The sequence below is a fragment of the Meleagris gallopavo genome, chromosome 4, assembly GCF_905368555.1.
Source record: "Meleagris gallopavo chromosome 4, MGAL_WU_HG_1.1, whole genome shotgun sequence".
In the NCBI taxonomy this organism is placed as follows: domain Eukaryota; kingdom Metazoa; phylum Chordata; class Aves; order Galliformes; family Phasianidae; genus Meleagris; species Meleagris gallopavo.
This window is the reverse complement of record NC_139407.1, coordinates 19,639,018-19,652,745: the sequence shown is the minus strand read 5'-3', so window position 1 is coordinate 19,652,745 and position 13,728 is coordinate 19,639,018. Positions and strand designations below refer to the sequence as shown.

The following is a 13,728-nucleotide window of genomic DNA, read 5'->3' as shown; positions in this document are numbered from 1 at the left end:
TTTAAATGTTACACGTATTTTATTTTCGTGGCACTATCTATGCAATTGTTGAGAACTCCTAAGTGATAATCCCAATGGCAAATTATGAATCCTTCCTAATTTGGATCATATCTGAATTATTGTATGTTTTTTTTCAATGGGACGAAGATCCAGAACAGCAAGCACTGGAGACTGCAGACAGGCTGGAAACCACAAGAACCGCCCATGCTGGTTGGCTTCGGGCAGCCCTAGTTTCCACTGAGCTGACTCAGAAACAACCAGCCCTAAAAGCTGCCCTCACCCTTCCCATCACAGGGCACCCAGGAAATCTTCAAAGCTGTCCTCGCCATCAGCTCTGGCTGTCACACTGGGGGATGCTGCGGGGCTCATGGGGCAGCACCTCCTGTGGGCAGCACCTCCTGGGGTCTTTCATCAGGGGCTTTGCTCTGAGCCCACCCAAGGGCAGACCTTGAGGACGAGGACATGGGGCTGTCACGGCTTTCCTGGGCTGACCCCTGCACCGTCCCACACAACCAGGCACCTCATCTGCCATGGCACGGCCTCTCAGCTTCTACACCGTTCATTCATCCATCTTCCTCCTTTGTATTAATTTTTTAAGCTGTAGCTGTCACATCTGCAACTTACCAGCTGCTTTCCCATTTTTAATTGCCCTCAGAGGACTTCCTCACGAGCCACACCTGCTTTTCTATGGTCCTTCATTTGTCACTGTCCAAACTGGAGAAGGGAGCATTTAAAATTCAGCTTTTATGACTGCGTTGTGTTTCTCCAAACCAGTGAGTAACTGCTGGGCCCTTGCAGGCTTGTATCCATCAGCGCCTGCAAGAAGTAATCCGTGTTTTGCTGGTAAGCTCTCCACATCTCGACCGTTGAATATCTTCCCGGTGGCGGGCCTCGCATTTCTTTTTCCCACTTGATGTACGGACACGGCTGTATGAGACGTGAGGGATCGACTCCGACCAATCTGACCCCGAGGAAGGCCGGCCCCGCTCCGGGCAGGGCTCGGGCACCGCGGCGGGCAGAGGGAGCCCGGGGCCGGGCCCACCGTGCCGGCAGGGGGCGCTCCGAGCCCGGTAATGGCGGCCGAGGCCGTGCGTGCTCGTTCCCGAGCCTGCGGCGTTCGCATCTTCGGCGTTCCTTGCTGCTCGTTCAGAAACGGAAAAACAAAGCAATAAAAGCAGCGAACAGGGAGCTCCCCATTTCCCCTCGCCATCTCTGGACCTCCTTTTCCTCTCCTCAAGCTGGTGAACGGCGCTAACTGATGTTATTTATGATCAACGCGGATACGTTTCTTCCCCCTGCGCACAGGTGCTCTTCTGCTCGCTCAGCCGGCAAAGCTTCCCCAGCAGCCAGGACACCAGCGGCAGCCATGCAAAAGGCTTTTCGGCTGTGCAGATATGTACAAAGCTTGAGAATTAAGGAGTGTAGTCAACTTTAATTCTGAGATGCTTGTGTTTTTGAGTTCTGACATGAACTAGAAGAGTTATCAGTGCAACAGCCAGCTGAGAGACCAGGTCAGCTCTGCCTAGTGAGACCCAGCTGCACAGACAGCAACGCAGATCCAAAGCTCAGAGCAGGCACTGAGCATGTCCCCAGAGAGCTGGGTGCTGTGCAAACACAGGGTGAAAAGATGGCTTCTGTCCCAACGATGGAGGAGGGGCTGTGCACCCCAAGCCGGAGGACATGCAGCAGTGGCGTGTGGAAGATATGAAAGCTCTCAGTGCTATTAATGCAGGCAAACTGACACAAGAAACGGTGGGAAAAAAATGCACCTTTCAAAAGGTTAAATACTGAAATGTGTCTGGAGAAAAGGACGGAACATACAAGCTACAGTAGCTCATGAGATGTATTTAATGTCCCTAAGTCAAATGCTGACAACTTTGCCATTTCTAAACAATGTTATCATTCATCTTTTTGATGACTAATCAGCAAAAGCTTCAAACACTGCTTATCACACACTGATGCAGCAATCAAACAGGAAAGGCAAGGTGTTAAGGATGCTTTTTTTTTTCAAAAATCTCACAGTATTTACAAAAGGATGTGTATTTTTATAACAGCATTCTTAGAATTATTCACTCATTCACAATAAGTCGTCGTACAAAAACATCATTCAGAAATACACCCACCTCAGTTGCATAGTGTATAGAAAAACAGGCTGAAGACACTGAATGAGAATGTGAACTGATTCAGAGGTACAAAATTTCAGAGGAAGGAAGACACGCTTCTCCAACATAACCCACTGTAGTACTCCTGAAGCTAATGAGCTTCTTGTAGGTCTGCCATCCAATCTCTCTGTTACAGATCAAGTATGTATTGAGGCATATCAGAATACAGCTGTACACTTTCAGGATTTTTCTTCCGTAAGAGGATACTGGATTATTTTTATAGCAAGAGTTAAAACTGCAGACTGAAGGGACCCACATGTGCTGTATGTATCCTATTGGTTTTGCAGCAAAACTTTCCCATTTTGTCGTTTGGTTATCTTGTGTACGATGATAATTTTCTCACTTTAAAAATGTGCTCCAGTGAATTCATTGAGCCTGGTTCATTAAAGAGCAACAGGGAACTCTGAACACTGGATGCTTGTTTTACAGCTACTGCAAATGCTTAGAAAGCACTAAATTGCCTTTTATACTCAACAGTCTAATAACAAAGACTGATTTTCTCCCTTTTTTTCCCCAATTGATTTGATGGTTCACTTGAGCTTTAAAAAACACATTACATAAATCTTTATAGCTATTACAGAAGTCTTTTGTCAAGTTTAATTTGTTGTGCTTTTTTTTTTTTTCATAGTATAATCATTCACCCTTAAACTCACTGTACCAGAATGGTGCTTGACTCTGGATCCATGTGAATAACAAGCCTTAGAGGTTTATTTTACACAAGGAGGGATCTAAATCCGTCCGAAGGCAGTTTTTCATTGAAAGCTCTTGGTTCAGAGGTATTTCAGAGAAGCTGAGCTCCTCTGAGGGAGTTGCAAAAGACCACGGCCTCCCAAGGAGGAAAGGACACTTTGCCGGATCAGATCCCGTCAGCTCTGTTCTAGAGTGGCTACTTTCACAGCAGAAATTTAATGATGCAGAAAGACCACCTCTCTCCTGACCCATCATGGTATGTACACATCCCATGTTTAACACCGAGGGCTGTGACAAGTGGGCGATTTAACAATTTGGTGGCTTTAAACTTCTGAGCTCACAGAGCTGTGCTGCTGGCTTCATTGTCAGCCTTGTACTGAGCACTGCCCCAGGGAAGATCCATGGCTGCACTGGAGTGAAAGAGTAGGGACAAATTGTTTTTTCAAGGGATTTACTGCACCTGCTGTGTTGATGTTTTCAGGATTACATCATCCATTTGACTTGCCCTTCAGGTGCACTGCCTCTGAGAGCAGCTCCATGCTTTCCTGCTGTATGTATCTTGACTGTTACAACTTTCTTTGGGTTTGGTAATCCAAGGTAGGAATAGTAGCTAGGATTAACAGAGGGAGAGATGGAAAGAGATGCATATGTGTAAACCTCTCTCCCTGCTGCAGAACACCACCTCTAAAAAAAAACATCAGAGGAGCATGCAGCCTACCACAGTGCTTTAAAGGCAGAGAGAAGGAGCTGGTAGAAAAGCAGGAGGTGTTAAAAACCTTCAGAAACACAATTGGGTTAAAGGAAAAAAAAAAAAAAAAAATCCAAGCAGGTGGATATCATCTTCACCAAGGAAAACAGAGAGGCTGCTTCCTCACTGTACTTTGTCCTGAGTGCTAGGTGTCCAGGTGCCATTGCAAGTTCTTCCTCTTTTTGATGTGAAGGATTTCCATCACTCTTCTCCCTCTCCATCCCCCTCTCCAGCTGTACTCCCTGATGCAGTCCCTGTCCTGAGGGCATGCAGTGCCAGGGCTCACTTTAAGGGAAAGTGAAGGAGGAAAGACTAAGAGAGAGGTAGGATGCTCTCACTGCTCTCCTCCTGATCCACCTTTGTTGGCACTCAGATCGCTCAGCAAAGAGCATAGCTCTTTGGCCTGTTTAGACTGGGCTTGGCTGGCATTGTGAGGAGAAGGTGGAGGTCTGCTGGGGTAAAGGACAAACCTGAAAGAGCTCAGGTAAGTGCACCAAGGTCTGTCTCTACACCTGAGCTTCCCACTACCAGCAGCCAGGGTCAGCCTCTCTGTTAAACTTGCTGGGTAAGATGTGTCTGATGTCCAGGGGTATCCACATGCCCCACCAGAAAATGTGGCTGATAGCTGGCCTGAATCCTGCTCCTGTCACCAGTGCTGTAGATTCAGAGCAGCAACACCGGCTTTTCTGGCTGTGTTTAGAGCAGCACACAAATTGGCTCTGCATTATAACTGGCGTAAAAGCCAGTGTGGTCAGATTCACGCCTGGTGCAGCACAGCAGATGGGTGAGGACAGCACGCTAGTAAGGAAGCTATTATTCAAATGAAGAAATTCTTGGGGGGGTGGGGGGGAGGACGAGGGCGGGGGAAAGGAAGAAGAAAGAAAAAAAAAGAATCAAGTTGCTGGCAACACTGACCAACATTGTTTGGGGATCACAGCAACCAGAAGAGCAAGAGCAGAGTCAGTGCCAGCACACAGCCGCTCCGTGTGCAGAGTGGCACGCGGACAGCCGTGTTCTTCAGCATGCACTCCACCCTGGACCAGGAGCCATTGTTTGGCTGTGGCTGCACTCCTGCCAGGCTGCACATGACGTTGTAAACATCCACAGATCTGATGGGAGGCGCGCGGTAGTTGGATCTGAAATCTGCAGGAAGAGCAGTACAGAGAGGCATCAGCGGGTGCAGCTGCGGGCTCCACTGCTGACATGTGGGGCAAGGGCTTTTCTGCCCTTCCTGGGGCTTAGCCAAGAGGCTGAAGTGCTAAATGTAATATGTATTATGATTTCTATTGTTATATTTGATAATTACAATCTATATAATTTACAGTATAACTTGGCAAAAACTTTTGTTTTGGATGTTTTCATTCACTATCCATTTGCTCAGTGGAATGCCCAGCTGAAGCAGCCCCAGCCACGTCCCTGGCAGGGATGGGGATGATGGCATGATACCTGGCCCATACGCGAGGAAGATGCCCCTCATCTCCCTCAGCTCATTGTCGTAGCCGTGCCAGCCGTTCTGCCAGGCCTCTCTCTTCCCTGTGCCATTCTCCCAAAAGGGCAGCTTGTCCCTGCTCTGGGAAAGCAGAATTTGTTAGCAATACAAATACAAAATTATTGTTATTATTATTATTATGAATGTATTGTAATATGTTGGTATGCAAATTTATTTACGTACAAATCTAATAGATTCTCCACTTAAGAAGCTCTCAGAATTGCCATGTGCACACTAGATATCTCTAGATAACCCACAATCTGACCCTTCTTGTGGCCAGGGGGCTTGGGAGAAATGAGGCATTTTTAGGACAGAATCTGGTGAGCGGGGAGGCTGGTGGAAGAAAAGGTAGTGGAAGTAGAGCTGAAGGACGCGTAGTAAGATCTCAAGATCTTACATAATGGGAACAGTCTTTTCACATCTGGCCAGAGCAGAACTGGCAGATGAATTGGTAGGAAGAAGAGGAGTAAATCAACAAAACTATAATGGCAAATTATGGAGAACGAGAATGTCTATTTTAAGGACCCATCTTAATGATTTAACTTTGTCTAGCTTCAGCATAGCTGTCATGCCTTTAGGCTTTCTTATGCTCACAGCAATATTTGACGTGAGCATTGCTGTCAGCATAACTAAATGATGTAATACTTTGACTCAATGTCCAGCAAAAAAATAATCATAGAATCATAGGTTCTATGGTTCCAAGGTTGGAAAAGACTTCCAAGATCATCCAGTCCAACTTTCCACCTATCACCAATATTTCCCACTAAAGCATATCCCTTAGTATAATATCTAACATCTAAATGTTTCTTGAACAGCTCCAGTAACAGTGAATCCACCACCCCTGGGCAGCCCACTCCAGCACTTGACCACTCTTTTGGAGAAGCTGTTTTTCCTCACTTTCAACCTGAATTTCCCTTGATATGTTCTTCTTACTATGTTCATGTACGGCACCTTTTCACATTGATACCTACCTATTTTGCTTCTGTACCTTACCTCTGCTATGAACCATCCCTCCTCAGCCACAAGAGTTAGAGGAGACACAAATTTTCCTTTTTTATAGAAAAACCTCTCTGGAATATCCTGTATGTTGTAAACATCCATGTGTTCTACAGCTTTCAATTTTTGATATATCTGCAAAGAAAACAAATGTTAGCACAGCACATGGCTATAAAGAGCATATGCACACCTATGGGTCCATAAGAACACCTGATTTTTTTAAATGGCTAATCCCCTCTTAATCATCAGGACATTCAAACTGGAACTTTTCCAGCTCAAAGGTGATGTCTATGAAAAATCTCCATATAGGTTTTTCAAGGTTCTGGAGACTTGGATCATAAACACATAGAAAACCAGGTCATTATGCATACTTACAATACATGCACTCACAGATGTATGCATGTGAGTACATAAACCTAGAGACAGATCAACGAAAACCAAACCATCAAGGGAAACCATAAGCTAAACAGTGAAGAGAAATGCTTGAAAGCTCAATGTGGACTCAGTACAGATGAGGAAAAAGAATATTCTCTTTTGCCAGTCTGCCGCTTGTTCCCTCTTTGTGCTGCAGTGAACAATTCCTTATCAACACACTTGGTGTTTCTTACACAACCACTCAATCCCTATTTAAGAGATTGATAGTGCTTAGTTATCTGCTTTATAAGGATGTGTGAGATTTATCAGTTAATGCCTGCAGCTTTGAAGGTGCACAATGATGTGCAAGTGGTCTATTAATATTAATCACACTGTCTGGAATAAAATCACACAAAAGTGGTGCAAATCTCAATTATTCAGAAAAATATTTAAAATATTTAAAGAGGTTCATATACCATAGAGAAAATGTTTATTGGAGTCCCCAGATCTTTACTTTGCTCTTCTGCATAAATACAACTAATCTTCAGGAAGAAATGGCTCGATTCAACAAGAATGAAAAGTTCTGTAGCCTTTTAGTGAAATCTGCCCTGCATATGTGATGCATTTATACACATGCAGGAGATTTGCATTGTCTAACCGGGGTGCTTCAGACATGCACCCTAGGCTGAAACTCCTCACCGTATAAGTAGTTGGGAAGCTGGGCCTCAGCCCAATCTTCCCACCATGGCTTGGACTAGAGAGTGCTCCTGTTAACTCACCAGGACTTCTGGTGATTCAGAGTGGCATAACTCTTAACTGCAATACCTCTAGGCTATGATATAATCTAATTCCTGAGCACGATTCTTTAAAGTGAATTAAAATCATGGAATCTGACTCTTGGGAAACTGAAAATCAATTTAATTTTGTTTGAAGTGGCAGCACTCCAGTCAGAAGTCCTAAAAAGAAATGAAGGAAGAAGAAAACAAAACCATGATGTGAAGCACATGTGAAGTATTTTACTCTTGATGGGGATATTAGGCTATTTACTGAGAGAGAAGCATGTGCTTAAACAGCTTTGTCGGATGAAACCCTGTGTCTCTATGAAGTTGCAATTTACACTTGCCCTTGTTTGAAGGTCTTGCCTACAAAACTAGAAGTTGCTGAGTTAAGGCAGAGGAGGACTTTATCAGTGCTGTAATCCCCTGCAGGAACTTTTAGCAATAGACTTACACATCCCTCTAAGAAAACCGTCAGTCATGGCACTAATTTAAAATGTTCACAATATCCCAGCTGTACAAATCCTGGAGAGCCTCTTTGGGTACAAAAATTGGCAGATGTTCTCTTCAATAAATTGCATGACTGACAATGCATTGGAATTTGCTAAAATATATTATAGAAAGCAACATTGCTCAATTGGAGTGAGGATTCCCTGCTTGCACATCCATTTGTCTACATTCTGAGGACAACAATAATGACTTCTCAAGCTCTGGATTCTGGTTCAGCTATAACTCACAAACATATTACAGACACTGCATTTTCATTCTTTTCAAGTGGATTCCATATTTCTTTCTGTATTTTTTTAATTTGCCTCTCAACATCCTGTAGTTCTAGCCTTGAGTTTTAATGACGGATTTCACCCAACATGCTTATTCATCAAAACTCTTCAAAGAGAATATTGTAAAAATGGGCTGCTTTTTTTTTTTTTTTTTTTTTTTTTTTTTTTTTTTTTTTTTTTGTAATTCTAGTCTATATGAGCTGATTCCTCAATCTCTAAGGGTATTCACTGGAATAAAGATGCCTGACCTCTTCCTCCAGATTTTTTACTAATCCCAGCTACTGAGTCAGTAAATTGATTAATATATATAAAATTTTGAAAAAAATCTAGTTATTTATCAGAAGCAAATAGTGGTAGGCTTTGAAAACTCATGTCTGTGCCAAATAATATTGGAACACTATGCTTTTAATTTGTCTGGTGTGAATTCCCTCTAGAAACCTTTGTTACAAGAGTGTAAAGTCACAGGATCAAAGTGGCCTGAAGAGCCATATCTCTGAGGACAGAATTTGGATGTTACGTTCATACTGAAGAAACAAGTGTCATAAGAACCAAGGAAAAATGAAATAAAATAGACCAGCACCAACAAGCCTCACATACCTCCGTGTGCTTCTCTGGAACTGGCCAAAGGCTCACAACAGGACCTCGGTCCTTCATTTGTATTGTATCACTCATATTGATGTAGTTTTTCAGTTCGATCACTTTGTCTGTCCAAGAGATGTCTGTCATTCCATGGTCAGAGAAGAGGAGGACATTGACGTCATGCTGAAGGCCCTTGTTCTGTGAAGTGAGTGCACGACAACTATTATGGCCAGGCTTCATATTGTCTGTGCTCACTGGTATATTTTAAACCCTCCTTTAATTTTAGTGGAAGTCCATCAGAAGTGGCATGGCCAAAAATATCCTGCCTGCAGTGAACTTGGCCACCATCAATATCAGTGGCTGTCTACTCTCGTGTGCTGCTCTGAGAGCGCCTAAGGGATTGGCACCAAGGAGAGATTTGCCAAAATACTCTCAACTCCCCACCAAATAGCCAGATTCTACATCCCAGCCCCCAGAAATGGTTGACCCAGTTAGTCTTAAATGGGATTTTATCCAGCTATTCATTGTCTACAGATCAAAATGGCTGCCACCGTACCACCTGTGGCAAAGGACTTCCTTCCCTAAACACAGTCACTTAGTGTTACAGCTTTTATAATTTTGTGAAAATGGAAAAATATATTCCTCTCTCTGCAGAAGCACACTCTAATGTGTACTTATCACCATGAAAAGAGAGCAGAAGTATCCATAGAATTAACATTTACCCAAAAGCTTGTTATTTTCCTTTTCTCGACACAAAATAATTTGGATAATTTTTTTTTATTATTATTATTATTTTTTAAGCCAAGCTACAGGTACAGAGTTCTGAGTGGTAGCATAATAACTACCGTAAGAGTTAATCATCAGATTTCATAAGCCTTACAAAATGAGCTGTTCTGATTCACTTGCCCACTATAAATTCCAGCCAGCAACATGAATTATAAACAGCCACACATAGGTTGGTGTATGGCCTCCTGGAGCTATTGGGGTAACAATCCACTAGGAGGATTATATCACCATCTACAACAATATGGATCAGGGGAACGGTGTCTTACCTTCCACATGGCATCAACAGCCTCTCCTTCAGAGGAAATAAAAGTTTACTGCCAATATGTCCAATTAACAGGCATTAAACAGGCTCTTCACAGTGCCACAAAGAGCAGTTTTTAAAGCTTTTTGAAGGCTGTGTTATGGTCTCAATTAATTACCAGCTTTGAAAAGGTCTCTCTAACAACTCCTGTTGGAATGGCAACATTACATACACTTTGGGAAGAGGCACAGGTAATTCTGGGGCACATGCATGGTGAACAGCAGATGCTGGTACTGTCATTACTACAGAGCTACAGATCAGAGCATAAAGAAAAGCAAAATGCATCCAGAACTCGGTTTTCCAATGCCGCTGACCTTAATCTGCGTAATCATGTTGCTCATGGCTTTGTCCACCTCCTTCAAAGCACTCTTCCTCTGCTCGGACCAGGGGCCATAGTGGTGGCCTTCCACGTCGATGCGCTCGTAGTACACAGCTGCCATTTCAGCGCTGCCATTGCTGGAAGTTGGAGGGAAGATGAGAGGATGATGTGTGTGGAGGTGGCTTGGGAGCCTTCCTCTCTTAATAGAGTTAACACAGTTCTACTCTCCAGCACTTAGAGCACTGGAGCCCTCTGCTATGTCTTCAAATTAGGAAGGCAGCTTGTCACTTAATGACAGTCTGAAAAAATACTGACTTCTGTGCTCAGTGCCCTTTTTAAAAGGATTGTGGGAACTACAAGTAAAATATGCTTTAATTACAGTTTGATTCTTCTGGCTTTCTCCTTTGTGAGGTCTTCCAAACCACCTAAATCAACTCAGGACAGGCTCTTCCCTGACCCTACAGAAACCCATGTAGTGCAATTTGGGGTGAGATTTTAGATGGAGTTTTTGTTCAGGAATCTGATCAATGAATGGAGGAAAACCAGGGTGATCTTGGGGTTGCACAAGGTTGGTTGGTCATACATTTTTGCACTGAATGCCCCTCAGCCCAATTAGTAGCACCTACATCAGTGCTTAATTACATTTTCATGACCACCGTACAGTTCACTGCAGAGCTTGCTGAGAGCAGCTGTGTGGATAAAATCACAAATTTATGTTCGAGAAGTTCAAACACAGTCTTTTTCTACAATACTTAATATGTGAGAGGTCGTGCCATCCATAATATATGCCGTGATCCAGATCAGGATCCCTACAAGAGGATTTTGTGTGATGATCTAACAGGTCTGGGTTCTCTTATTAAAGACATGCTGGTAGTCTGGGGTGATGAATGAGACAGAAGACAAAAAATGGAGGTGAAGGACTGAATGAATGAAATTAGGACCTATCATTTACATTTGTGAGTTTGCAGAAGAGCAATCCTGTAGACCTGAATGTCTCTGCCTTGGTGGCAGACTCTGTCAGTCATCCTACAAGATTTTAAAGCCATTCAGAAAAAGCAGCCCTCTCCACACTCAATTTCATTTTAATTGTTACTTTCCATCTATCTTAGGCACAAATTAATTTCTAAAATGTAACCCTGTAACTTCTGTGCTGGATATGCTCTCCCTGAATTTCTTTAAACAGTTTTCTTCTGCAGCAGTGCCTGTTATTTCACTGCTGAAACTGCTTTGGCTTCTCACTTACAGCTAAAAGACCATTTGATCTAGACAAAAACTAAGAAAAATCTTGACTGAATAAAACAAACAGTCTTTCTTAGACCATGATGAGATTTCTCAATGAGGGCTCAGTGCTCTAGTGATGCATGTTGAACCTTAGCCACAACTTCCACGTATGTTAATCCTGTATCTCCTATCATCAGTAAATTTCAAAAGAAATAGATATGGAAAACTTGCTAAGGAAAGCTGAACAGCATATATAATTGTACCAAGAAGGGTTTTATTTTATTAACACCCTTTACAGGTACCACACAACCTTCATGGAAACAACCCTGAAGTTCTAGATGGGGAAGAGGCATAAGAGAGACTTTAGGGAGAGAGACAGGAACCCAGGCAGAAATTCTAGAGGGGATAATGCGCAAACAGAAACAGTTCAGAGACCAAACCACCCTCAGCTCCTGCAGGATCTATAGGATTTGGGCCCTTTGGGAAGCGTGCTGCAGACAACACAGTAACATAGATTTGCCCTCTTCATGAAATGGCTGACTCTCACACCTTGCAAGCTGCCCTGCCCACACTTGCATGTCCCTGCCAGCTGCAGCAAATAGCTTTGTGACTCCAGGTGAAATAGCTATTAAAACATTTTCAATGGATTTTCACACGTTCCGAGACAGCTTCCCCCTAAGCCTTCTGCTGTAAATGGCATTAATTTGCAAGCATCTGTGCATCGGGACACTGCATGCAGCTGGAAGCAACATCCCCAGCAGCTCTCCCATCATTTTGGAGCCTTTCTGTCAAGGACAAGTAACCCTCAGCATCTGCATACTAGACTTTTCAGATTCAGTTGTATAGGTGATGGAACCAACAAGATTTTAAATGAGGAAGCAAAGGTAAGGCTTAGGCTACGCACATGGTGGTGTAGTCTCAACACATGTAATTTTACAAGGTACAAGGAATTCTTCCTTGTTAACCTTTGGATAAGAGATGGTGCAACTGGAATGCTGGGTGTGGAACACGCTGCTTTCCTAAGAGCCAACTGAGAGATGTCTTATCATAGTACTCATATTTACACAGAATCAATGCCTAATCCAAAAGAATTGTGCCTCAGATGTTTTAAAACGCAGAAGGAGCCAAAACAGTGTTCTTGTAAACAAGGGAACAGAGCTGAATGCCTTAAGAGTGCTCTCTAAATCTTTGCATTTCAAAGTCTGCTACTGCAGGTCAGAGGAGAGATTCTCACAGCCTGATACTGAAGTTGTTTGGAACAATAAGTCAGGTTGTCTCCTCTGTGTTGTAACCTACTCACAATAAAAAGGAACATGCGTTTCCCTCTGACCTTAATGTAACTCTCTTTTCCTGTATACGGTCATGTTTCTACGACAGTATTATAATCTACTCTTGAACCTCATCTTCCAATGTGGGAGCTAATCCTGAAAATTGCCCTAGAGCTCATAGTGAACACAAATATTCACTTTTAGGAAAGGAAAGATCCCTCTGCAGAACTTTAATGACGTACCGGAGAACCTCGAGAGCATCGCTGATAGCATCCGCAAAGTTTTGGTCTGTTGGAACACTGAAGTATTCGCGGCAATAACTTGGTCTGACTCCAAGGATTTCAACCTCACAACCTACGAATGAAAAATATGGTAAGTTCTGCAGTTTCACCTTCATTACAGACCCCACAGACTGTTATTCACAGTAAATTGCCTGTGACATTACTTACCTTACACCTTCCATGCTGGAAACTTTGTGGTTGGGAACGGAAAAGGGGAGAGAGGTTTGCTGGATGAGTGCTTGCAGCAAATGGAACATTGGATCCTTTTATTTCCCTCTTTAAAAGGAAGGCATGACCTTCCCAGGACACAAAACTCTGATGTCCTCACGGCCCATCAATTCCACCTAAATCACTCGCTTGTTTCCATCTTAACTACTCTGGCTACATATCCTCATTTCCAGACTTCCAACATAGTAGATTTAGATAACGCTCCCTCGAAGGTTGGCAAATATTTTCCACTTAGACACACTGCATCTTACATCATAATATCCTCTATAAAATGTATTTTATTATGTGATTCTGGCACTCCACTATTAAATCTGTTTCCCAGGAGACCTTGTTGAAACAGTATAAACCAATTAACTCTCTTGGTAACTTGCAGCCTTCCTTGCAAACTACGGTCCAGAAATTTGTGGCAACAAATCCTACAGGAGAACACAGCCCTGAACACACAAAAACTTGTTTCTGTGGTTTTCTGCCCTTTTGCTCTCTGGTTCCTGTGCTGATGAATAACATTAATATTTAAAAGAACAGAGCTTTCAGAAACACTGGATTCATGCAAAATATGTTTAGAGAACCCCAGAGTGCTCCCATCAGAGCTATGTATTTACTGGTAGGTTACTGGGGCACAAGAGAAAAAATAGATCTTTTGGAAAATGTACTTTGTATACAGCAATACCATCGGGTCAAAAAGGCAACTCTAAGTGGTACACTGAATCTGCCTACATTTAGGTCACTTTGCCTTTCCTTTGGGATGAAA

General features: G+C 43.1%; 1 protein-coding gene across 2 annotated transcripts in view; it reads right to left on the bottom strand.

Moving 5' to 3' along the window:
* The window catches only part of ENPP6 (ectonucleotide pyrophosphatase/phosphodiesterase 6), a 28,112-nt gene continuing 14,384 nt past the window's right edge, over window positions 1–13,728 (bottom strand). The window contains exons 3-9 of one of the 2 annotated variants that reach the window (XM_085222435.1): window positions 12,711–12,822; window positions 9,975–10,116; window positions 8,592–8,771; window positions 6,083–6,220; window positions 5,047–5,170; window positions 4,516–4,743; window positions 1–3,462 (exon numbers count right to left, since the gene is read on the bottom strand). In XM_085222435.1, coding sequence (XP_085078561.1) covers window positions 4,532–4,743; window positions 5,047–5,170; window positions 6,083–6,220; window positions 8,592–8,771; window positions 9,975–10,116; window positions 12,711–12,822 — 908 coding nt within the window. In that variant the 3' untranslated portion in view covers window positions 1–3,462; window positions 4,516–4,531. Of the gene's footprint in view, window positions 4,744–5,046; window positions 5,171–6,082; window positions 6,221–8,591; window positions 8,772–9,974; window positions 10,117–12,710; window positions 12,823–13,728 lie in introns of both variants that reach the window. The other variant, XM_085222434.1, reaches the window with a different exon arrangement.